The sequence below is a fragment of the Oncorhynchus mykiss genome, chromosome 12 (genome assembly GCF_057628025.1).
Source record: "Oncorhynchus mykiss isolate SJ-2025 chromosome 12, ASM5762802v1, whole genome shotgun sequence".
NCBI lineage: Eukaryota > Metazoa > Chordata > Actinopteri > Salmoniformes > Salmonidae > Oncorhynchus > Oncorhynchus mykiss.
Window position 1 is genome coordinate 75,025,411 of NC_143033.1, and position 26,094 is coordinate 75,051,504.

At 40.9% G+C, this 26,094-nt stretch overlaps 3 protein-coding genes and 1 non-coding gene across 8 annotated transcripts; 3 read left to right on the plus strand and 1 right to left on the minus strand.

The window, feature by feature from the left end:
- Positions 1–457: 457 nt before the first annotated feature.
- LOC110538233 (sorting nexin-8) lies at positions 458–15,695 on the plus strand. Of its 4 annotated transcripts, XM_090193310.1 has the most exons (14): positions 458–1,119; positions 2,830–2,944; positions 4,821–4,948; positions 5,684–5,813; positions 8,761–8,951; positions 9,476–9,596; positions 11,215–11,351; positions 11,479–11,559; positions 11,656–11,816; positions 12,062–12,191; positions 12,288–12,356; positions 12,707–12,856; positions 13,382–13,531; positions 13,737–15,695. In XM_090193310.1, exons 5-14 carry the CDS (start codon positions 8,811–8,813, stop codon positions 13,824–13,826), a joined length of 1,230 nt encoding a protein of 409 aa, XP_090049436.1. In that variant the 5' UTR covers positions 458–1,119; positions 2,830–2,944; positions 4,821–4,948; positions 5,684–5,813; positions 8,761–8,810; the 3' UTR covers positions 13,827–15,695. The 4 variants fall into 4 exon arrangements, with proteins under 4 accessions (XP_090049436.1, XP_036794189.2, XP_090049435.1 ...); XM_036938294.2 differs by lacking the exon at positions 2,830–2,944 and having other exon boundaries at positions 1,002–1,119; XM_090193311.1 differs by lacking the exon at positions 12,288–12,356 and having other exon boundaries at positions 1,003–1,119.
- trnaa-ugc (transfer RNA alanine (anticodon UGC)) lies at positions 12,492–12,566 on the plus strand. The gene has a single exon. It is a non-coding gene; the product is annotated as a tRNA-Ala (tRNA).
- A 226-nt stretch (positions 15,696–15,921) lies between the features above and the next one.
- nudt1 (nudix (nucleoside diphosphate linked moiety X)-type motif 1) lies at positions 15,922–17,670 on the minus strand. Of its 2 annotated transcripts, NM_001165153.1 has the most exon segments (4): positions 16,072–16,536; positions 16,736–16,881; positions 17,117–17,273; positions 17,546–17,670. In NM_001165153.1, coding segments are annotated over 3 exon segments (471 nt in total). In that variant the 5' UTR covers positions 17,269–17,273; positions 17,546–17,670; the 3' UTR covers positions 16,072–16,363.
- A 484-nt stretch (positions 17,671–18,154) lies between these two features.
- On the plus strand, positions 18,155–25,250 carry mrm2 (mitochondrial rRNA methyltransferase 2). The gene is given in 3 exon segments (XM_021624928.3): positions 18,155–18,553; positions 24,643–24,806; positions 24,808–25,250. Coding segments are annotated over 3 exon segments (735 nt in total). The 5' UTR covers positions 18,155–18,252; the 3' UTR covers positions 25,078–25,250.
- Positions 25,251–26,094: the final 844 nt, after the last annotated feature.

Genomic DNA, 26,094 nt, shown 5'->3' on the forward strand with positions numbered 1-26,094 from the left:
TTTTCACTCCTTCGGGATCTATTGGAGGAGACAAATCAGCCTTCAAACTTTTAGACCATCTGAACCCAAAATAGACTTGTAGACCATCTGAACCCAATGTAATTATATACACATTTGTATATCAATATCCAATAAATAGATTTGGTGCACTGGTCCTCAAAGAGATGTTCTTTGATTTATTTGGCTAGAGTTTTTTTCAAATCAAGTTATGGTTAGGCAGAGGTGGAAAAAGTACTCGATTGTCATACTTGAGTAAAGCTACCTTAATATAACATGACTCAAGTAAAAGTGAAAGTAACCCAGTAAAATACTACTTGAGTAAAAGTACAAAATAAAAGTAAATGCTATAGATCAAATTACTTATATTTAGCAAACCAGACGGCACAATTTCCTTTTTATTATTATTTTTTGACAGCCAGGGGCACACTCCAACACTGAGACATAATTTACAAAGGAAGCATTTATGTTTAGTGAGTCCACCAGATCAGAGGCAGTAGGGATGACCAGGGACTTTCTCTTGATAGGTCAAATTCACACACTTTTCTCCTGGACTGCTAAGCATTCAAATTGTAACTAGTACTTTTGGATGCCAGAGAAAATGTATGGAGTAAAAAGTACAACATTTTCTTTAGGAATGTAGTGAAGTAAAAATAGTCAACAGTATAAATAGTATAGTAAAGTACATATATCCCAAAAAACTACTTAACTAGTACTCTAAAGTATTTTTACTTAAGTACTTTACACCACTGCGGTTAGGCTATGTCATAATTGCTCGGTTTCCAAAATTGGACTGAGAATGGGAATGCAATTATATTCTAGGGCAGAGGCATATTTGAGGTGTTTCAAGCCTTTGTGGGGGAGGGCCCATATACAATAACACTTGTTCACCTGCGATTCCTAATATCCAGTTTGCAGTAATCCATATCTTGTCTAGTGCCTACAATAATGTTTGGACATATACAGTACTGCTGCATAAGGTCTGAAATCTGGCAAAAGTCCAAAGTTCACTACAACTTTAAGAAATAGGAAATTATTCGAGGTTTTTTCTTCAGGAAATCACATGGAGGTGCTGTCGTGCTCACATGACAATCTGAACTATGGCAAGCGAGCTCAATGAAGGTAATTTGCTAAATACATGTTATGTTCCACATCTTTATGTTAGATTTAAGAATATGTTTTCGACTTTTTGTAAACGTTCCACGTGGCGACAGGCGAAGTAATGTTCTTTTTTCGGGGGGGGGTATGTTTGTTCATTGAATTCAGACTAAGAGAACGCGGTGTGAACTGTTCAGAGCTAAATAGTGCAGCCTACGATTCGTGATGTAACTATACAACCTGTCAATTTAAGATCAACAGTAATATAGTAGGTTTACTGCGAATTGTAAAATGCAGGCTACTCATCTGAGCATTAGATTACAAGTTTAGCAAGGGTGTTTAGTTTATTAGGTTCCCCATTAGCTACTGCACATGCAGCAACTACTCTTCCTGAGGTCCACGTAAAATGTACATAACAGTACAGAACAGTAATAGACAAGAACATATAGGTGTAATTAAGGGTGATTTGACAGATAAACTCGTTTTTTTATACAGTAGGGTAGGCTGCTATACCGTTGCATTGGTCTGCTCATTGTTATGTTCTCACCTGGTTTGGATGTTACTGTCCCATAGGATTACAATCTAGATTATATTTCTATGACCTGTCCAACTCACGTATTCAACGTTCCATAGCATAGGACTAACCTGGTTGTCTTCTATTTAGCTATTATATTCCACTACATGCCTCTCCTGTCATTTGCCTAAGAGACTTTAGGCACTCTTCATATGAACAGTCTATCATTAAGATTTGATCCTGATTCGATAACCCTCACAGTTATCATCCAATCACAATATTTATGCAAATTAGACTAATAGAAAAGCATTAATTTAATTCATACATTTAATTAGAAACATTCTAACGTTAGGTATTCTGACTTAATACATGTCATTGTAAACATAACATTGGGTGTGGGGAGAGCAGAGGATTCCGTCTTGCTTCTTCTTACTATTTTTACCAGCCTCTTGGCAAATGACAGGAGTGGAAAGTTAGTTGGTACCCAGACTACCATAGGAAAGTTGTCGATAGTAATTTTTTTTTCATTATGAAAATTACATATAATGGAAATGAGGGATACAAAGTATATTGAAAGCAGGTGGTTCCTGAGTTAATTAAGCAATTAACATCCTATCATGCTTAGGGTCATGTATAAAAATGCTGGGCAAGCCATTATTTTGGCTACCCATCCCACAGAGCATGATTGGCCACTGAATGGTTTGATGGGCATGAAAACGATGTAAACCATATGCCATGGTTGTCTCAGTCACCAGATCTCAACCCAATTGAACACTTATGGGAGATTCTGGAGTGGTGCCTTAGACATTGTTTTGTATTTCAGGACATAAAGTTTGTTTCTTTGCCACATTCTTTGCAGTTATACTTTAGTGCCTTATTGTAAATAGGATGCAAGTTTTTTAATATTTTTTTTCAGTACAGGCTTCCTTCTTTTAACTCTCATTTAGGTTAGTATTGTCGAGTAACTACATTGTTGTTGATCCATCCTCAGTTTTGTCCTATCACAGACATTAAACTCTGTAACTGTTTTAAAATCACCATTGGCCTCATTGTGAAATCCCTGAGCAGTTTCCTTCCTCCCTGGCAACTGAGTTAGGAAGGACACCTGTATCTTTGTAGTGACTGGGTGTATTGACACACCATCGAAAGTGTATTTAATAACTTCACCATGCTCAAAGGAATATTAAATGTCTGCTTTTTTTTTACCCATCTACCAATAGGTGCCCTTCTTTGAGAAACATTGGGAAACCTCCCTGGTCTTTGTGGTGGAATCTGTGTTTGAAATTAAGTGCTCGACTGAGGGACCTTACAGAGTGTGTGGGGTACAGAGATGAGGTAGTCATTCAAAACTCATGTTAAACACTATCATTGCACACAGAGTAAATCCATGCAACTTATTATGTAACTTGTTAAGCAAATCTTTACTCCTGAACCTATTTAGGCTTGCATTAACAGGGTTTGAATTCTTATTCACTCAAGACATTTCAGCCTTTCATTTTTAACCAGTAAACATTTCTAAAAACAAAATTACAATTTGACTTTATAGGGTACTGTGTGTGTGTGTGGACCAGTGACACAAAATCTAAATTTAATACATTTTAAATTAAGGCTGTAACACAACAAAATGCACTGTAGATCCAAGTTGGCTAGACTTTAAATAGAAAGATTATCTGGCTACTCACTAGCAGGTGGGCTGGTGCTTGAGATTGTTTATGAGATCTGTGTTAAAGATGCACTATGCAGAAATCACTCAGCCATTTCCTGGTTACTAAAATTTGAATAGTTTGCCTAATTTCAGTTTGTGACAAAACAAGCAAATATAGTGGAGAGCATCATTGTACCATCTAACCACTGTGAAATATATTTTCCATAAGAAAAATATTGTATGTTCAGCTGTTTTGAAGCTGATGTACAAAAACGCAAAAACAAAACTTAAGTACAGGAAGCATAGAAATAGCGCAAATAAAATAGATCTACCGCTTCTTAGACTTGCTTTCCATGAATGTCAGATCTATAACGCACATTTCTATGTGAACATGCTGTTTTGCCCAAAAAGTTACATTTTACACCTTTATTTTTCTATAATGCCCGTAACGAGAAGTTGGTCATTATTAGTGGATGTGCATGGTTCTGGTAAAAATTATAACAAAAATAGCATTTTCGTAGACTTATTTGAAAGCCAGATCAGTGATTTTGCAAAAATGCAGGTTAATCTATTTTGATAAAATAATTATATTATTAGTGGCTCCTATGTTGAAGGCTTATTTTTTAGCCTAGGTATCATTTTATAAGCCCAGAATTCAGCCCTACCTGCACCTTAGAGACTGCTGCCCTGTGTACATAGTCATTGAACACTGGCCACTTTAATTATGTTTACATACTGTTTTACCCACTTCGTATGTATATACTGTATTCTAGTCAAGGCTCATCTTATATAACTACTGCTGTACACACCTTTTCTATTCATATACTGTCCATAGTTTCACACCATTATATAAATATACACTGACTATACCAAACATTAGGAACACCTTCTGGCCCATGTTGATGCTGACCCATGTTGACTCCAATGCTTCCCACAGTTGTGTCAAGTTGACTGGATGTCCTTTGGCTGGTGGACCATTCTTGGTACACACGGAAACTGTTGAGCGTGAAAAACCCAGCAGCTTTGCAGTTCTCGACACAAACTGGTGTGCCTGACACCTACTACCACACCCTGTTCAAAGGCACTTAAATATTTTGTCTTGCTCATTCACCCTCTGAATGGTACACATACACAATCCATGTCTCAAGGCTTGAAAATCCTTCTTTAACCTGTCTCCTCTACATGGATTTTAAGTGGATCATAGCTTTCACCTGGATTCACCTGGTCAGTCTGTCATGGATAGAGCAGGTGTTCTTAATGTTTTGTACAATGTGTAAAATATCTATATATAGTCGGACTCTGACATTGCTCATTCTGATATTTCTTTTGGAGTGTGTGTGTTTCTGTATTGTTAGGTTTTACTGCACTGTTGGAGCTATAAACAAGCATTTCGTTGCACCTGCGATAACATTTGCAAAATATATGTACGCGACCAATACATTTGATTTTGTGTATGTTAAATGAAATTGATCTTGCCATGATGTTTAACCACAAGTCATGCAGTTAATAAAAATGTCTTCATCCACATAAATCCATGCCTAATGGTTTGTGCACCTCCTCTGTCAGGATCAGTGCCTCCATACTACAGGGAGGTCTATGAGGCCATCCGGAGTAAGATAGAGGAACGAGTGCAGGTGGAGGTCTTCCAGAGGTTGCTCAGCAGAACAGATCTCCCCAGTGCTGTGCAGGGCCAGGTGAACACAATGTTTTCTTTACTTTGTTGTCACATCTATGATTTAGAATGGCTGCCAAATGTGGAAAGGGAGTTCTGGCTGTTTGTGTTTTTTTTTTTTTTAGGCTCAAGTTTTTGTTGTTATGAAACAGAAGCACAGGCTGGTTTGTTATGTATTAGACCTATGGGTTTTCTATCCTCTTCCCTTCTTGGAACTCCAAGAAAAGTGAACAAGACATTCTGCAGAATAGGAAGTAGACACTAAACAGAAAAGTCTTGAAAAACATCTAGCGCTCTTTGATACAAACCATTCAAAGACCCTCTCAAGCCTATATTTTTTTTACCACTAAGTACTAAGGGGGTAATTACAATACTAGTTCCAACACCAGTTATTAGAAAGGGCGGTTTTTGCTAACTATCTCCTTGCTGCCATTTAATTAGTGGTATTTGCTTCAGTAAAGCTTACTGGAAAGTGATGGTATTTGAGGGGATGGCGTTTAAAAGTTGTGTTATTCAAGAGCACATGGGACATGAAAAATACAACGTGTCACACGTTATCCATGGAAACGCTTCATTGATGTATTTCAGCTGAGACCACATGGTTCAGTTTGATGTTTCTTTTGTATCATTCCTAAAGTGTGTATGAAATCATTACTAAAGTGTGTTCTGCATTTTCTCGTCAACCACTGCTGAATTTATACCTTGGATTGAGCAATGACCTGTTAAGAGAGTCCTGTAATGTCCTTGTCTTTTTCAGATTGCTGAGCATGTTGACTACACTGATGGATTCTTAAGCAAGTTGTCCCTATATAAAGCACTGGCGTTGATCGCGCTTGCTCAGCAAGGAAAGCAACCAAGCCCGAAACTCTTAGAGAACTGCATACAAGGTAAGCCTTTGAACTAGTTGTTTTCAAGGGAGGACATAGCAGTAAATGTGTAGCTTAATGAGTAGCTTGGCTGTTTAGTATCTAAGGTCAAAAACCTTTGTGACCCCTATGAACAGCTTGTGTGAGAAAGTTCAGTTCACTATATATTTCTTGTGTGAAGTTGAATATGCATGTGACAAGCTAAAGTACACATTGAATTTGCACACAAAAGAAGCAAGTGTGCTGTGCTTAAAAGCTGGTCCTAGTTTTATCAGAGTGTGTTGTATTTGTTGGCCGGTTTCCTCTAACCTCTGGGCATTGCGTCCGGGAATCCACCAGCTCCCTTCCCATGTCTCTGTAAAAGACCTTTCCCTGCCATTTTTTATTCCTCTGGAACAGCTCTGTGAAAATCATAATGAAAGTTACAGGAAGAACTCTTCCCTCTCTCTTAAGTACACTTGTATTTCTTGATTGTATGAATCAATTTACTTTCACATTCTGCGGCTAGGTTTTTGAGTGTTACAGTGTACTTAAGTTGGAGAGGAGTGGTCGTCTTTTGTTTTTCAGAGGTAGCCATTACTCCGAACACAGCCCTGAGTTAGAGCTCTGTTCCAAAGCTCATATGATTATTTAGGGCCCTCTGTGTTATTTCAAGTGCTGCCAATATGGCAGCTGACCGCTTTCTGTGAAATTGATGTCACGTTTTCTCTGCTGAGCTATGGTAGAGCTGGTTTCTTGGTTGTGGTAGGAGGACTATTAACTCTGCTCATATCTCTGTGGAATGTCAAGGAGGGTTACATTCAGGATCACATGAATCACACCACCATAATTGTTTGAAAGACTTAAGAGACATTTGAGTTTAGGGAGAGTCATGTGTGCTTTCTAATGGTGTCAAGTCTAGTTTCCTCAATATTACAAAAGGTGTACCGCAGGCGTTGGTATTGGGACCTGTGCTCTTTACTATGTATATATATAGTGCCGTGAAAAAGTATTTTTACCCCTTTCTAATTTTCTTTACTTTTGCATATTTTTGATACTGAATGTTATCAGATCTTCAACCAAATCCTAATATTAGATAAAGGGAACCTGAGTGAACAAATAACACAACAATTACATACTTATTACATTTATTTCATAAATAAAGTTATGCCACACCCAATGCCCCTGTGTAAAAAAGTAGTTGCCCCCTTACACTCAATAACTGGTTGTGCCACCTTTTAACTGCAATGACTCCAACCAAACACTTCGTGTAGTTGTTTATCAGTCACTGTGGAGGAATTTTGGACCACTCTTTCATGAAGAACTGTTGTAACTCAGCAACATTTCTGGGTTTTCAAGCATGAACTGCTTGTTTCAAGTCCTGCCACAACATCTCAATTAGGATGAGGTCTGGACTTTGACTAGGCCATTCCAAAACTTAAAATGTATTGCTTTTTAGCCATGTAGACTTAATTGTGTGTTTTGGATCATTGTCTTGATGCATTACCCAGCTGTGCTTCAGCTTCAGCATACAGACGGATGGCCTAACATTCTCCTGTAGAATAATCTGATACAGAGCACAATTCATGGTTCCTTCTATTAAGGGATGTCGTACAGGTCCTGAGGCAGCAAAGCATCGTCAAACCATCACACCACCACCACCATGCTTGACCATTGGTATGAGGTTCCTACTGTGGAATGCAGTTTTTGGTTTTCGTCAGGCATACTCAGGCATGTTGTCCAAAAAGTTACACTTTTGAATCAATCATAGAACATTCTTCCAAGAGTCTTGATGATTATCCAGGTGTCTCCGGGGGCTTTTTGGCAAACTTGGATAACATATGCTGACGAAAACCAAACACTGCATTCCACAGTAAGAACCTCATGACAACGGTTAAGCATGGTGGTGGTAGTGTGGTAGTGTGATGGTTTGGGGATGCTTTTCTGCCTCAGGCGATGTGAGATACTGATCAACAACAACAGGAAGTATTTGGTTGCAGTCATTGCAGCTAAAGGTGGCACTAGCTATTGAGTGTAAGGGGCAATTCATTTTTTCACGCAGGGGAATTGGGTGTTGCATAATTGTGTGAATTAAATTAATAAAATAAGTATAACTTTTTTTGTTATTTGTAAACTCAGGTTCCCTTTATCTAATATTAGGTTTTGGTTGAAGATCTGATAACATTCAGTATCAAAAATATGCCACAAATTGAGAAAATCTGAAAGGGGGCAAATACTTTTACCAGACTGCAGCAAGCCACTAGTCTTAAACCGTTGGATGCTATCTGCCGTAGCGCGCTTCACTGACAGGTTTAGTACTCATCACTGCATCATGTATCAGAAGGTTGGCTGGACCTCACGAAAATCCTGTAGATTACTTTATTACTCCTTGTTTACAAAGCTCTGCTCCACAAGATTCCAACATACCTCACTTCCCTGTTGAAATATTTCAATATGAGATACCGATCCCGCTCCGAGGTTTTCTTAACTCTTGAGGTCCCGGTTCCACAAAGTTTGGTAAATTCGCCTTTAGTTTTAACGCACCACAGTTCTGGAATACCTTACAAACAATTTTCACCTGGATTCCCTGGTGCCGATAGGGCAGTTTAAAACTCGGTTGGTAAATGAATTCACGCAAGTGTGTCCTCAGGCACCATTGCAAATGAGACACTGTTCTCAATTGGGCTCCCTTGATTAAATAAAAGTAGCCAAAAAAATGTGTGGGAGATTTCAAGTGTCTGAGGGATCAGAGGGCAACTAAGGTGAAATGTCAAATGTACACTGGAACATGCTTGCTTTTCCCACACAACTTGGATGTGTGTAGGATTTTTTTTAAATATTCAAACCTGCACTACAGGAAATCATAAATTATGTCTATTAGTTCAATAGAGCTGGATGTGTACACTTTGTCTGTGAGCATAGATGTGCTGATTGCCTTCTAGAGAAATTAGTAGATGAGAGCATTGGTTACTCATGTTTGATTTGACAGAGTTCCCTAAGCCCCAACTTGGCGAGTTCAAGGTTCTCCAGACTCTGAGGATGCAGCCAACTCAGGAGAGCCCCCTCACGGTGCCCCAGACCCTGGGCAAGCTGCTTGCCAGGGAGACAGTCCAGGTGGAGCTAATTCCTGAAAAAAAGGGTCTGTTCCTCAAACACGTGGAGTACCAGATCACCAGCCAGGTGAAGGCTGCATTTAATTACATACGAGAGTAACATAAATGGCCTTTGTTAGAAGAACAGTCAAGGAAATTATTCATAGAAAAGGTCAAGCACAGACTTTACCATGTATATACCTTGTTACTTCAAATAGGTCACATTTGTGCATTACAAGCAACATATTTTTGTATAGGAATTTTGATCATAACTCCAAAAAGCCTGTAATTCCCTCTGGATATGTTCCTGGCTCCTCAATTATTTCTGCATTTTTGGCTTGGTGAAACGAATGGCTTTAATGCTTGTTGGTAAGGGTCCACCTAAGAATTCATGTATACATACAGTACATTGCATCGTTTACACTGGATGCCTAAACTGAACAGAGTTGGTGTTGTTTCTGTGCAGTGAGCATTCCCAAACAGTATGAACTAAAGCCAACCCATGACAAACACATCCATTGTCAATATATTTGTTGAATTCACAACCCAAAGCATTATGTTATTTTGCACATCTCTGTTATTCACAAATAATATTTGTTTGAACTTTTTCAGCATTTTAAGATCTCTGTTTACCGGCGGTACACTGATTTCGATGTCTTCCACGAGCTCTTGCTGCAGAGGTTTGCCTACAGAATGGTGCCTGCACTGCCGCCTAAGAGAATGCTGAAAGGAGGTAAATGGAGGATGTCAGTCAGAACGTTTGATTATTAGGAGGAGAGTGAGGCTTTGATCTGTAAGTAATAGTATTCCACTCTGCATCAGAGCTGGGGGTCCCGCTGCTCCAAAGAAACTCCAATTCTATTAATCCAACTTCACCTGTGTTCCCACAGCAGACATGAACTCTGTCTTCATATTACCATTATTAGATACCATTGTTATTACTTTATTCAGGGTTGGGCGGATAACTTGAAAAATGTAATCCGTTACTGATTACAGTTACATGGTAAATAATCATTTGAATTACTCCAAATAAGTAACCTAATCCAATTACATTTTCGATTACTTTTGCATTACTTTCAATTCTAGCATCCAGACATATTTGAATAATATAGTATTCTTTAATTTAGTAACATGATTATTTCCAAATGGGGTGAGAGCATAGGTTAAAGATCCTATAATTCATGTTATATTCTATGTGTAAGAGCATAGTCACAGGGCTCCATACTAACATTGTCACTTGTTAGCACCAGCCCATGATTTGGTTGCACCACAATGGTAGCCTTATCGTCTTATAAAGCAATTCAGCGTTTTTTTTATTCAGAGGTGTACTAGACTACTAACACGGTATGATTCAAGAAATACATGGTTTATTCTAACATCATGTTCAAGTACAACTGCATGATTCCAGCTATTTTGAATTGCAACCTCAACTGGTGATTGTCAAGGATTTGGGGTTTGGCAACTAGGCAATTGTTATTATTTTACTATGAAAATAGGGTTACAGAATTGTTATATTTTTTTTGTTCAATAGATATACATTTGTCTACATCTTTTTGGGCACTAATTTACATTTTGAGGCTAGTTTATTTGGGACTAATTCACCAGCTGAGGAAGTGGTTAGCTAGATCACTAACTCAAAATATAGCGTATTATTGATGTAAATGTATATCTTAACAGTACATTTAATCTATATGCCTATACACCCACCTTGAGTGCTCTTTGTTGGATATTAAATACAATTCAGACCAGAAAGCTTAGACCCTTTTTCTTTTAAACCGTATCAACATTGGTGGCATTCAATAGTGTTTTTCCCATGATTAGGCCTACATTTTGAAATATTGTGCAATCAGAAAGCATTTCATAAAGGAAAGAGAGTTTGAAACTGCACTGCTTCAAAGCAGCAAGCAGGAACTCTGTAGTCCAGATGATTTTGCATTGACCAGTGAGCCAGGTGTCAATGTTTTGGAAGCCTTACCAATTCATTCAACCACATAAGAAGCCATCCACCCTTAATGGGTGATCAGCAGAATAATAGAATCTCTGAGAGCATGTGAGAAGTGCTGATGGTACGCTAAATGACAGCAATGATGACAAAAGTTTTATCAAGATGAAGTATATCAAATCAAATCAATAGATAGATGAATAGATAGATGAAGTAATCCCGTCAAGCAATTAGCTGTTTTTAAGAATGTAAGCAATCCGATTACACTTTTAAAAAAGTAATCCAGGTTGATGAGTTACTTCAAGAGCCAACCCTGAATGTATTACATAAAACGGTATGATATCTTCTGTTTACGGAAGCAGAACAACTGAATATGCTGGCTCTTTAACTGACCTCTGTCTGTCTACAGTCCTGACCTCCATGTCTGAGAGGGACTTTATAGAGGGAAGGCGGCGTGCTCTGGGCCGGTTCATCAACCTAGTGGCACGACACCCCTTCTTCTCTGAGGACGAACTGGTCAAGACCTTTCTCACCTTCAACGGCTCGGTACGTCTCTGCTACTGAAAAGACCACCTTGGTTCATCTCTGCTAGTTGTCTATGCCAAGTTCACATTGGGCTTGCCATGGATAATGACCGTACTGCTCACACAACTTTACTCTCTCTTACTCTCAGGATGTTCAAGTGAAAATGCGTGATGCTTGCAAGAAAATGGGAGATGAATTCATGACTAATACAATGGCAACTCTGGCAAAGGTTTGTATTGTTTCTATTATGAAATAGTGCATCAAATGACTATTTGATATCCTACTGAGACGCAGCAGTGTGAGTCTTGGTACATCTGTGCTGTAGGATTATCTCCCAGCTGATATCCAGGCCCAGTTTTCATCAAGCAGAGAACTGATCAGGAATATCCACAACAGCTTTCACAAGCTGCGGGACCGGGCAGAGAAGATGGCCGAGCGCTCCAAGGAAAACGCCACTGATTTGCTAATGTTTGGAAGGGAGCTCAGGTACAGAACTCAGCATTTAAGGGCATAAAGCTCTCTTTCTCTATCGCCCCTCTCTACGCAAGTGTTTTGGCCCAAGGAAATGTATTATGCTAGCTAGCCCACCCATACAACAGTTTTGGGGAAGAAAATGTTGGCAATTGTAAAGGATTTGTTTTCTTTTCCTTTTCCGGGTTTCACTTCAAATCGTTTTTGTCAGCCAAGACACCGTACTGGTCCAGCTTCTCTAGTTATGCTTTCTGTTGCAGTACACTGGGCTCCGACAGTTCACCCATTCCCTCTCTGGCCTCATCCCAAAGCACCTGGGGCATTCTCCGTCAGTCTCTGAAAGGCCTTTCCGTGGAGTTTGCTCTGCTAGCCGACAAAGGTGCTCAGCAGGTACAATCCAGCTCACTGTATACGTACCACCTGCTCTACAGTGCTATTGCCAAACTACCTGCATGCAAAACATAATTCATTCATTGATATCTTAAGGGGAGGAGAGAAGAGGACGATGTTGTGGAAAAACTGAATCTATTCTTGGATTTGCTGCAATCATACAGAGTGAGTTTGAGAAATGTAAAATATGCAGTTACTGAAGAACTATGAATCATGTTAATGCAATGTTACCAGTATTATTACAAATGTACTACACAGGTATAACAGCAACTTAATTTAGAGTGTTAGCAAAACATATTTGACCCATGTGGCTCAGTTGGTAGAGCATGGTGCTTGCAACGCCAGGGTCGTGGGTTCGATTCCCACGGGGGACCAGTACGAAAAAGTATGTACTCACTACTTACTGTAAGCCGCGCTGGACAAGAGTGTCTGTTAAATGACTATAATGTTTTAAAAAATAGGGTAGTTATTTAGTCATTTCTTACCCAGTGTGTGTGTGTTGTTGTATCCCATAGGATCTGTGTGAGCGGCATGAGAAGGGAGTATTGCACGAGCACCAGAGAGCGCTGCAGAAGTACGGTATGATGAAGAGGCAGATGATGAGTGCCACAGTGCAGCCCAAAGAGCAGGTGTCAGTGGAGCAACTGGAGTCTCGCATTGTGCAGGTTCCTCTTTGTCATTCATTCTACCTCCTTCTCTATCTCTCACTCTCTCACTCACTCACTCACTCACTCAGTGTGCTTGAAAACGCTCTTCCTTCCTCATTTACTCAGGGTTGTCACATGTCAAATCAACACTGTTGACATTATTTAATCTTCATTATCCTGACATCACAGGCCAACCCACCCTCCCTCCTTCGGAGAGACTGTCCTCTCTGACATTGAGATGAAGGAGGGAACAGCATTTTCCTATATGCCATCATTGGGGAGTTGATTGATACCCTGGTATAAGGATTGATGTCCTTGTATATCCTACCACATTTCTCATACTAAACCATTTTAGGACGATATTGCATTTGACATTTGGGTATTTCAGCCCTTAGAATGGATCTCATATGTCATGTTTTTCAACACTGACTTCTACAGACAAGGCCATGACAGCATAGTCTTATGATCAATGAGGCTGTTCCTCTTGATAACCATCATATGGTTGTGGTTTGTGAAGTAATGGTTTGTATCCTCCCCCAACAGCAGGAGAACGCCATTCAGACCATGGAACTGCGGAACTACTTCTCCCTGTTCTGCCTTCACCAAGAGACTCAGCTCATCTTCACATACCTGCCCATCACCTCTCACATCCTGGGAGCCTTCGTCAACTCACAGGTCCAAGGTCACCAAGAGGTGAGACTCACCTGGAAATATAGTGTCAGGCATGGATTTCTAAGGATTGAGTTGAAGTAGTGGAGCACACAGTTCATAGGTTGCTGTGTGTGTGTGTGTGAGTGTGGATTCTAATCTTTAATAGATACACAATTATAAGATGATTGTCTTGTTGGCCAGAGGATGCTTTCACTGTAACAGACTACTTTGTTTGTTCGATAACTAGATGGGTGCCGTGTGGAATGATCTCCAGCAGAAGCTTGGGTGTCTCTTCGGTGTCGATGAAATGCAATCCCCTCCTCTTACACCCAAGTAGACACCCATGTCCCCTTCTCTCTCAACGAGCGACGAATATGCTGCTTTGCAAGCCAAGAGACAGTCAAAGTCTCAGAAGGGACTGATGGTGAACTGTTTTCATAAAACCTTGAAAGACACTACAAACTGTGCCTTAAGTATCAATCAGTGGTGAGTAAATGTAGTTTAAATGTAGTTTACTCACTTTTTTCTTTGTGGGACAGTTTATCCATCTTTTGCGGAAAAATGCATTGAAGTCTCTGCTACCCAGCTATCAGTTTACCCTCTTTTTTTTTTTTTTTTTTACCACTATATCACTGATTTCAATGAATGGATGTGGTCTGCAGCTCGAGATATATTATACCGTACGTGCATCCTCACTAGGGATGTCAGAGGTTGATCAGTCAAAGGAGCTCATTGGGAAGTGGAAGAGTGCTTTGAAGAATGTGTACTGCTGCCTTGCTGTATGAGGAGAGGAAAATATTGATTTCATAATTGATATATAGGGAACATTTTGTTGAAAAGCTGGACCTTTCTGTGTTATTTTGTAGCTCACTGCCTTTACCATATGAGGGAATTCTTACCTACACTTCTTGGAGGATCATTCGCCTATGTTGAGGTATAATGTAGTGTCTTATTGCAGGCAGACACATTTAAGAATGTAAGAATCCACTAATTAAGCTGATTGAAGATGTTGCCACACAGAGACGATAGGTTTCCTTGCCGCAGCCCGGTGTTGGCAATATAACCTTTTGTGTTTAAAATGACTAGCGTAAATGTTTAGAAAGATTCTAATCAGGGCAAAGCCTCATTTCTGATAAAGACAGGCAAACCAATATATATTGAAGTAAATGTAGTAGCAGCATGCTATTCAATGATTTGTTGGGAAGTACAATGTAAGTATTAATCATCCTACTGACCACACTTGTGCAACTGGGCTTGCTAGCTTGTTGTGTTGATATTCATGCAAAGGACTTCAGATTCCTCGCTTCAATCGAATCTTAGTTGCAGTACTGTGAAAAGCTACTTCAGTTTCTACGCAAGAGCCGAGCAATCTATCAAGAGGAAGTTTGATCAAATGTAAATAATTAATGATTTATGGCTGATATAACACTCCACCTGACCAATGGTGAACGTACCAAAGAAACATGCTACAATGCCACACAGTCATTAGTGCAATTATGAAGTAATTATCCTGTAATATTTTATTTCAGGTAGAAATTAAATGTGCTCTGTGTTAATGCCTCTGACAATGTTTCAGTTTGAATTGAGCTGCAATGTTGGTTCAGTGTTTACTTAATGTAGATTTGAAGAAAATTATATTTAATATTTTTCTGTGTATGTAATATTCAAGAATATTCTGATGTATCTTTTTCAATAATATACCCAATGATTTATTGTCCTCTTATTCAACAGTATACATTGATTCCATGTCTAAAGCATAAGATTATGTTAGTAAAGTTTTTCATTATTTGATCTGATGAAGAATTAATTTTTCCCCCCCAATTTTGAAGGTTTTACGGATGTGCAAATTGCATGTTTTACATGTAATTAAAGTACATGAATGAGGCTGTGTAACAAAATGGAGTCTCCCAATTAGAACTGAGTTATATTAAAGAGCTCTGGGGCAATACGTTTTGTTATTCAATGCATTATTTTTTGTCTTCTCTGTGGAACTGTTAATTGGTTCCTCACAAGTTCTTATTATTGTGTCAACATAAGATATTGTCATAACCTTATTTTTTTGGCAAGTCTTAAATAATAAGAGGAACAAATGCTTTATCTGATCTTTGAGAAAGAACATTGGAACTAGGTGAAGGATGTGGATACAGGACCATTAACTATTGTAGTTATGTTTAATCTCACTTAAATAAAAAGTATTAGATACCCACCCGTCTCATAAGTATTATTTGGCTCCCGAGTGGTGCAGCGGTCCAAGGCACTGCATCTCAGTGCAAGAGGCGTCACTATAGTACCTGGTTCGAATCCAGGCTGTATCACATCCGCCCATGAATGGGAGTCCCATAGGGCGGTCGGTGCACAGTTGGCCCATCATTGTAAATAAGAATTTATTCTTAACTGACTTGCCTAGTTAAATAAAGGTTAAATTAAAAAAATTACCCTGATACTAAATTTAATTAAACAGGATGTCGAACAATCAAAATCATTGTCATTCCAGTTTACCATACCACCTGTTTGATAAAGTAACAAAAAAGAGATGCATTCTTTACTAAAGAGCACACTGCATTCGCACATACTTTAAACATTTAATATAACCACAATAGTGGAATGGGATACATATGTCAGCAACATTTAAACATCCAGTATTTTGTTTTGGCTCAGTGGGAATTATTATTACTGATTCACAGGCATATGGTCACTGGCAACAAAGTGTTTGTAAATTTACAAAGACCTGGGGATTTCTTGGCACTGAATATGAACAAGGGTAGCTGGAATCAGTAGGAATTCTGCAGTATTTCTCCAGGGATGCTTTAGGTAGACAACATGTGGGAATGCTCTTTGATACAGTATGAATGATTCCGAGGCCAGTAGTCTGTCTTAAAACCTTTCTACCTCCTCCAACTTGTGTTCGATGATCAAGTCATGACCCTGAAATTTGAAGTAGCCCAAGAACTTCTTATTTTGAAGCATCAGTGGAAACCACAGAATATCGTCAACCCACATCTGACTGAAGGGTATCTTGTCCGAGTCGAACCACTGTGGCCGCATCTCTATAAGAGAAAATATATAAGTTAGTGAACTTCGTCAGACAACAGTCTAAGAAATGTTCATAAAAAGGCACGTAGTATAGGGTCAGCAGTCTCTTCCAGGAAAACTATGGGGTCTATGATTATAGCCTGTTGGGCTATGAGTTTATCCTGGTCTCCAAACCAGGCCCTACATAGAATGCATGAGATTGAGAAGGAATACCATCCGACTCTGTTGGCTCCCCGTTGTAGTTGTCAGCTCGGAAAACATGCACATCAAGCAGCTCTGTTTCTCCGATGAATTCAAATTTGATATTTCCAATCTTATCAAGTGCATCCACTGTGAGGCCACATTCCTCCTGCAGTTCTCTGGAAAACAACAAAAAAAAACATTTGCAAGTAGAGAGAAAGTAGCAGGAAAGTGTGTAAGCTTCAGATAACAGGCAATCAGACCAGACCATACCTACTGTAACATCACAATATGACATTTATGGGGGTATGTAGTATCAGACGCTGCCCAGTGCTGGAATATGTTAGCAAATTGTTCAACCAAATAGTAGGAAAACCTTACAATGCATCTACCGAGGACTGCAACCAATCTCACCGCCTGGCAGCCTCTTCAATAGTCTCCCCAGGTTGGACTTTGCCACCAAACCCATTCCACTTCCCTGCTCCGAACCCTCTCTTCTTCATGCCCAGCAGCACCCGTCCAGGCTGCACCACCAGCACCAGGGTCAGCAGCTTGTTGGTCAACATTGTACCTGTAATATACATAATCAGTGTGTAATAATCAGTAGACCACAATCCATGGATGACCTCACTCGCTTGGTTGCATCGAAGCTACAGTATCTCTAGAAATGATACATTTCAGATTATTCAGCAGCATTCTGTAAAGTTATTTTCTGCCAAAACACTTTTGTAAGAGTTCTGGTACGCAAGAAGACATTACAACAGTGCACAGCAGCAAACTAAAGTAGTCTTTTATTGCATTCTTCAAGTAGACTAGAAGTAAAAATCCATGCAAGTAACTTGCCTTTATAGAAACTTTTAGGTTGTCAATCTAGTCCTTTAAATGGTTTTCGTAGATTTGAGTTATCCAGAATAAATAACGAATTTCTCCAATCCCGCGTTGACTGTGGCAATGCCTGCCATGTGATCGTATTCAATGGGTCGTGCACTGCCATGTGGTCGTATTCAATGTGTCGGGCACTGACCTGTAGCATTCGACATTGATAAAAACAATATAGGATAAAGTTGGTCGTTTTAGTTAAAGATCTGTGAAAATGTGTTACCCTCAAATATTGTCGACTGGAAACAAAAGTATAATGCCACATCATATCAAAACAATTCCATAACTGGTGATATCAGTTGCTGTAGTATTACGGTATCATCTTTAATTACGCATCCTCATATAATTTAACACGTTTGAAAACAAAATAATTGCCACCCGTTATAACTTCTCCAAAATAAATCGATCTGCGCAGATTATGTGCATCATTGACGTTCTCGGACACATGAATTAGCTGCGTTCAATATAGCTCGCGCGGCGCACCGGGTTGGCGTGATTCTAATGTCACCCTGCACGACTCCCGGGAGAGCTAAATCGCGGATTCGGCTGTCTTTGACTAAATCGAGCGTGTCCAACAAACTCATGTGATCAGGAAGTGCAACTACAAAATCGAACGAAATGCTGTTTGCCAGCAGCATTAGCACATCGTTGCCATTACATTTAGCTAAATAATGTGGTACTCAGTGTTACAAAAATCATATCTACACACCTCTGTATATCTCCTAAAAAAGGCTGCGCATAATCTAAAAGGAAAGAGTACTGCTGATCAGCGCTGGATAGTTCGGCAGCTTAATGACCCCTTTGTGAAGGCTGCCCATGTGCACAACTACCGGTGTAGAAGCGCCTTCAAACTGCTGGAGATTGATGACAAATACACACTTTTAAAACCCGGTTTCAACGCAATAGATTGTGGTGCTGCACCGGGTGCTTGGAGCCAGCTCGCTGTTCACAGGGTCAACTCAACTGCGGCTAGTGAGTACGTCTTGTATTTACCCAACTGGCAGATTAACACATGACATACTGTTATAATTAACCTACCAGCCAGGCCAAATATATATCTTCCTGCGTCTGACATTCTTTTGATTACCATGTTTATTTGTATTTATTTATCTAACCTTTATTTTATCAGGGAGTCATACTGAGACCAAGGTCTCTTTTACAGATGAGCCCTGAATGACATAAACTACAGAAAATACGCACAATAGAAATAAAATAAACACAAGCCGAAAGAACAACATGGTCCTAAAAAACAAACACATTCACCAGTAATACGGTCCTCAATCAGCTTTCTGAATGGACCTAGAGGCACCAGAACATCACATTCATCAGTAATACGGTCCTCAATCAGCTTTCTGAATGGACCTAGAGGCACCAGAACATCACATTCATCAGTAATACGGTCCTCAGTCAGCTTTCTGAATGGACCTAGAGGCACCAGAACATCACATTCATCAGTAATACGGTCCTCAATCAGCTTTCTGAATGGACATAGAGGCACCAGAACATCACATTCATCAGTAATACGGTCCTCAATCAGCTTTCTGAATGGACCTAGAGGCACCAGAACATCACATTTAAGAACATTTTGAAGATTGTTCCACAAATAAGGTGCAAGAAGGGTAAATCAGCTTTTAGTTAGCTTTTAGTTCATTTCCAGAGTTAACCATCCCTGAGACCGGGTGTGCTAACTCCTGTGTCTAAAGTTTAGTCAAGATGTTAGGTACAGTGGGACTTTTTGTAAATCGGCTTTATAAATGAAAACATAGCAATGGGACATCAAAGAGGGACAACCAACTTTCTGGTAGAGAATGCAGTGATGACTACTAAAACTGTCGCCCATAATAAAGCATAGTACGCTATGATAAGTTGTATCTAATGGCTTTAATGAAGTGGCAGCTGCGTTCATATAGATGATGTCGCCATAGTCTAGGAACAATAGGAACGTCAACTGAAGAATCTGCTTTCTACTATTTAGCGAGAGGCAGGACCTATTTCTATAGAAGAAGCCCATTATATTTCTATAGAAGAAGCTTCTTACTAACTCATCAGTATGCTTTTTAAAGACAGTTTTCATCTATCCCTGTAAGCAGGGACACGATCAATATGAAAACCATCCAAAGGACGCATGCTTAAATCATCAGTTATTTGTATGCGCTCTAGAGAACAACATGTACTTAGTTTTACCTGCATTCAGTAGGCTACTAATTTCAGGGCAATAAAGTTTTTCTGCAGTACAATGAAGGCAGACTCAGATAGAGCCTCGTCACCCGTGGGGGCAATAGGATACACAACAGTATCATCGGTGTACAAGTGCAGGTAAAATATTTTTTTACAGTCAATATTGTTAATGTAATCAGTAAAAAGTACAGGACCCAGAATCGACCCCTGCGGAACACCTTTCTTAATATCCAGGAAACCTGATTTAACACCATCAGTAGATACACATTAAGTTCTATGTGTCAAGTCATTTTTAAACGTTACATTCAGCCTGGTCTAAGACCACTTGATGAAAGCCTCTGAATTAGCAGTGAATTATCAACAGTATCAAAAGGTCAATGAAGAGGGCAGCTTAATGTTGCCTTTTATCGATACAGTTAACCACATCATTTATAACTAGGGATGCAGCAGAGATAGTACTACGACCTGGTCTAAAACCCGACTGATGTACATTTAGAATACATGTCAAAGATAAGAAAGTTCTTAGCTGAGAATTAATCAAGGATTCTAATATTTTAGCGAGGCAAGAAAGTTTAGAAATAGGCTGATAATTATTTAGGTCACTAGGGTCACCACCTTAGTGAAGAGGGAGTACATGGGCCTTCTTCCAAACCCTGGGGATAGTACCAGATATAATCGTCAGGTTAAACATATGGGTTAATGATTCAGCTATCAGGGGGGCAGAGAGCTGCAGCAGAAAATGGATCAAGCATATCAGCCCAATCTTAAGGCATCTAGCACATCACAGATAGTACATTTTTAAAATGAAAACAAAGATTCACCAGGGGTGCGTTTGTAAATTCACTCTGGATTGCCAGAGAGAGCTCAGTGCGCTCTGGGCGTTCATAAATTCAGAGCATTTTCAGATTGTCCGTTTGTAAATTCAGAGCATTTCGCTCTCAGAGCATTGAGTGCACACCGGACGCTCTGGCTGAGGAGTATTGTTGATCCGAGCGTTCTGACCTCACAGCGGCAGTCAAGCGCCCAAGCTCACTGGCTAAAGTTAGCTAGCAGGCTAGCTACTTCCAGGCATAAATGAGAGAACACCTCACTCGGACCATTTTTCTCGCCCTAGCAGAGCTGGTTAGGCTGTTTTTAAGGTATTCAGAGAGTTGGAAACTGTAACTGTCCTGCTGGCATCAATTTTAAATACAACTTTTTGCTGAGGTTTACTGACACCGGCCATATTTAACGGGTGTTGAGCATTCCAAAATTCATCAGTTATTCTGCACTCTGGCACACTCAGACGAGAGTGCTCTAAAATCAGAGTAGTTCCAACTCGGGGTCAGGAATACAGGATATGGTGGCTAAATCAGAGTAGAACATGTCATTTAAAAACCCTTGAGGAGAAAATGTTTTCAAATGTTAATTAAACAGGGATTAGTATTTTGCTGTTTTGTATCTCTAATACATACTTTGGGACAATGATCACCAAGATATACGCAAATACTAAAATATATATTTTTGGGGGTTATTAGCAAGAATTAAATTAATCAATGAGGAGTTAACAAGAGTTTTTCACATTTATTTGTGTGGGTTTTGAGATCAGTTGAGTCAGATTCAAATCAATGTATATGCTCTTAAATTGATTTGAGGCCGGGGATAGCCAATGCAGATTAAGATCCCCTAAAATGACCAGCTCCGAGGACAAAAAAAGGTGTTAAACACTCAGTTATAGCACCAATAGCATCTGCCATGGCAGCTTGGGGGTGTAAATCCCAGCAAGAAATAAGTGTGTATTCTGGTTTATGTGCACTTCTACAACCAGGAGCTAACATTTATGGGGAATATAAATATTTAAAGATTGGGACACCATGAAAATAGATTTGACATATATGGGCACTCCTCCCCCTTTCTGTAATCTGTCACATCTAAATAAATTATAATAATTTACTTCAATGTCTTTATCAGATACAGAACCATTTAACCATGTTTCCTAGAGAACCAGAATGTCAGGACACGAGTCCTGCACCCAAATGTTAATTGTGTCCATTTTTTAAAACCATACTTTGCACATTTAGGCGCATTAGCCCAAGACCCCTACGGGATTTAAAGTCAGAGGGCGTTTTCAGCTCAGTCCCATAAGAGATAACAGGCATAGGGTCATCTGCAGCTATTTGTTGAGTGAGTTGAGACTCTGCCAAGGTCTCTGGCCCACCCATGTGAGAGCAGAGTAGACAGCATTTGACAGACCACTCTCAAGTCGCTGGATACAGTGGCTGGGGCGGGAACTGGGAGAGCAGTGTTGGCAGAGCTCAGTCCACCCTGATTAAGCTCCCGCCAAAGGAGGTGGCTGCCAATGCTCTATTCTGGGTGTGCACAGGAGGCCTTGCTGTGGCTCCTGTTGCAGGGCTGGAGCTGCTATGGGGGGCAGGAGTGTCCCAGGCCTGTCCCTGGGATGGGAGTAGGGAGTGTAACCAAAACTAGCCTGGGAGGGAGGTTGTGGGGGAATTGAGGAGGGTGGTATGGAGGACAGTGTGGCTGATTATGTGAATGATACATGGTGTGGACTGCATCATGTGGTGCACTACCCTCAACAGTGTTTTGCTAGACCCTAGGGGGTAGTGGTCGGTGCAGTGTAGAGCTGGGCTGAGTTGAGGTGGGCCAGGTCTGGTTGAGCTGTGCTGTGATGGGTCTGATCTGGTAGAGCTGTGCTGTGATGGGCCAGGTCTGGTTGAGCTGTGCTGGGATTGGTCTGGTAGAGCTGTGCTGTGATGGGCCAGGTCTGGTTGAGCTGTGCTGTGATTGGTCTGGTAGAGCTGTGCTGTGATAGGCCAGGTCTGGTTGAGCTGTGCTGTGCTGGGTCTGGTTGAGCTGTGCTGTGATGGGTCTGGTTGAGCTGTGCTGTGATGGGCCAGGTCTGGTTGAGCTGTGCTGGGATTGGTCTGGTAGAGCTGTGCTGTGATGGGCCAGGTCTGGTTGAGCTGTACTGGGATTGGTCTGGTAGAGCTGTGCTGTGATGGGCCAGGTCTGGTTGAGCTGTGCTGTGATTGGTCTGGTAGAGCTGTGCTGTGATAGGCCGGGTCTGGTTGAGCTGTGCTGTGATAGGCCGGGTCTGGTTGAGCTGTGCTGTGATAGGCCGGGTCTGGTTGAGCTGTGCTGTGATAGGCCAGGTCTGGTTGAGCTGTGCTGTGATGGGTCTGGTTGAGCTGTGCTTTGATAGGCCAGGTCTGGTTGAGCTGTGCTGTGATAGGCCAGGTTGAGCTGTGCTGAGGCGGGCCTGGTCTGGTACCATGGGAGGGAGATTGTAAGGGGAATTGAAGAGGGTGGTGTGGACGGCAATGCTCCAAACTCTGCATGGGGCCTCTTTGACTGCGTACGGCTTGGGCATAGCTCAGAGTATCTGTATTCAGTTCCTTGGTAGAGGGTGGTGTGGGGGGGCAGTGTTGCTGGCTGTTCTCCAATCTCTGTGAGGCGCCACCAGATGCAGGCCTAAAGGAGCATCTGATTTGTCTCAGGTAGTTGGTGCCTGTTCTGTTGCTCATGTGAGGTGGACTTGCCACCCAGAGCAACATCATTTAACATCCTGGCAGAGGTGGGGACTGTCTCTTTGTGAATTGTCATAAAGACAGTCCAGGCTGAGGGTGGGATGGTGGGTCAGGTGTATGTTGGGCCTTAGCACACAGTCCCGAGAGAGGCTGGCATTTACCTTCTGGATGGTGGCAGAGTGGAAATCTCTCCTCTGGAGCAGGGTAGATATTACTATGTTCGCGAAGGGGAAGATGGTGGAGGCCCTTTATATCACTCCCCTTAGTGATGTGGCCACTCGCTCCTATTGGACACAAGTCATTGGTCCCTGTGTGAATGATGATATGGCTGGGGGAGACAAGCTGGGCCACAGTCAACATCTCCAAAGCTCCCTCTGTTGTGGGGCACCATAACTTTGACACATTTTTATTTGGGAAAAGTTTATTCTCTAATAAAAACTTCCCATTTGAGTTCATCATTAATATAATGTCTGGTTTTTCGTCAGGTCTATGAAGGATGGCAGGAGTGATTGGAGAATTACAGGCTGTGAGTTGGGGATGGAGTGGTCAGTTGGGTCAGTGCATTGGTTGGTTGGTGTGTTCTGATTCAGCTCTTGTCCTGGTTTTTGTGGGACTCTTTGTAGAGTGGATGGTTACGGCTGAGAAATTCCTGCCTTAGCTCATGTAGCTCCTTCTGCAGGTCGTGTATGTGGCCAGTGTTGACTGTGCTGGACAGTTCCTCTCCAAGTCTACACACTTCTATCCTGAAAGCCTGGTTTTCCTCCTCAACATTTTTCAATGCACACTGCGGCTCCCAAACCTCATCCCTATGCTGAAGCACCAGGCTGATCTCCTCCTCTAGAAGATGCTGTGGTACAGCAGGTGTCCCGTGTGAGAGAGGCATGCTCAGGGCTGTGTCTGCTGCAGGCGAGGGAGGAAGAGCGACACTGGGGACTACATTCTAGGGCACAGAGGGAGTGGAGGCTGCTGTAGGTAGTGACAGTGGAGAGGTTTTAAGTTCAGCAACAAGACATTTTATTTGGTCGAAGTAGTGTACAAATTGATCCAAACTGGCCTCCGAACCTTGAACCTTCTCAGCGCTGTTCTAATAAATATGAATGTTACCTTTGGGGGTGGAATCAATGTACAGTTGCCTCATTGTTCTGTTTTTTGACATTTTAAGTTCATTGTTGGTCTTGTGGAGAGCTCTGTGCCAAGCATTAGGATCATCTGTAGAACATCAGTGTGCCATCAGTGAAATGTATTGTCAAGGCTTGACAGTGTTATCCAATGTTCTTTTAGCACAAGAAGCTGTGAAAATGAGTTATGACCGCAGTTCTACACTTCATGACCTCTTGCATGTTTTGTTACTTCCAGATGGAGAATTCCCCCGTGGCACTGTCGTTGGAATTGACCTTCTGCATATAGCACCTCTAGATGGAGCTCACTTCCTGTCCAATCATGACATCACCGACTCAGTCACACATGCCAAGCTGCTTGAACTTCTCCCTGGTGCCCAGGCTCATGTCATTATGAGTGATATTGGCACCCAATGCCAGTGGTTTCAAGGAGATGGACCATGAAAAACTCATCACAATGTCATTGTCATTGATTGACTTGGCTGAGAAGGTGTTGCAGACCGGTGGCTCTCTGATTTGTAAGTATTGGGACGGGGCATTGGCGCACCAGCTTCAGCAGAAGCTTTCAGCTGTGTTCCGTGACGTCAGGACAGTCAAACCAAAAGCCAGCCGAAAGGAGTCGTCAGAGTTGTTTTTCCTTGCCCGGTCGTACAGAAAAAATAAAATAGTCTGACTGTATATTTTCATGCGTGTCGTAAGCTTTGTTCACCTGTAATGAAAGGCTTTAGGTGCTCAAGCACTTGAGTAGCCCCTCTATTTCTCCTTCCTGAATGTACTTTTTGTAAAAATCTATAGTGTTCTATGATATCTTTACCCAACTCATTAAAATCGATGGATATTCTACAATGATTTACATTATTCAACATCTACAATTCTTGAAACCTTCCCTGAAATATTTTAAACATACTTTGTAAGTACAAGTCACATCCATACCACATCTGTAAAATACAACAAGAAATTTGGATCAAGCGTGCATTATTCATTTCTCTATTGAGCTGAAATATTTAGCCTACCATAAGATGGTGCCCTTGAGGTATCAATAAGCTGTGCATTTGCAGGCCAATCATTTCTCCGTATGGGCTGTTTTCATCTTTACCGAGAGACAAGGTGATATCAACAGCTATGGGCCAGAATGTATTGTATGTATCAAGCCCTTATCATCAGAGCCACCGTGTTCCTCAAGTAAATTTCTGTGCACGTCAGAACTATTTATTTTTTCCTTTGTCAGGCATGTTTGAAGTATTACAAAGTACATTTGGTATTTGTTTGATAATAAATATTCCAGTTTGCCATTTGTAATGCTTATAATCTGTTTTGCCAGCCATGTAGTAACATGTAATCATTCTCTCATTTAGGGCTTGTATAGGGAAAACAGGCTGGATGAAAGAGCCATGGACAGCATGACTAATGAAAAGGCTAATGCCACTGAAGCCGTGCATTATAAATAGTGTTGGTCTTCACTCTCAGAGAGCGGGGATGTGCTCTTCAGTACATCATCAGGCTGGCATTTGAATGCTCTGCTTGAAATGATGTGATTTAGAATTATTTTTGCCAAGTGGACTGCCACTGGTTGAGATTTCCCTCAGGGGGCGGCAGGTAGCCTAGTGGTTAGAGTGTTGGAATAATAACCGAAAGGTTGCGAGGTTGAATCCCAGAGCTGGCAGAATGACAACCCACTGTTCCTAGGCCT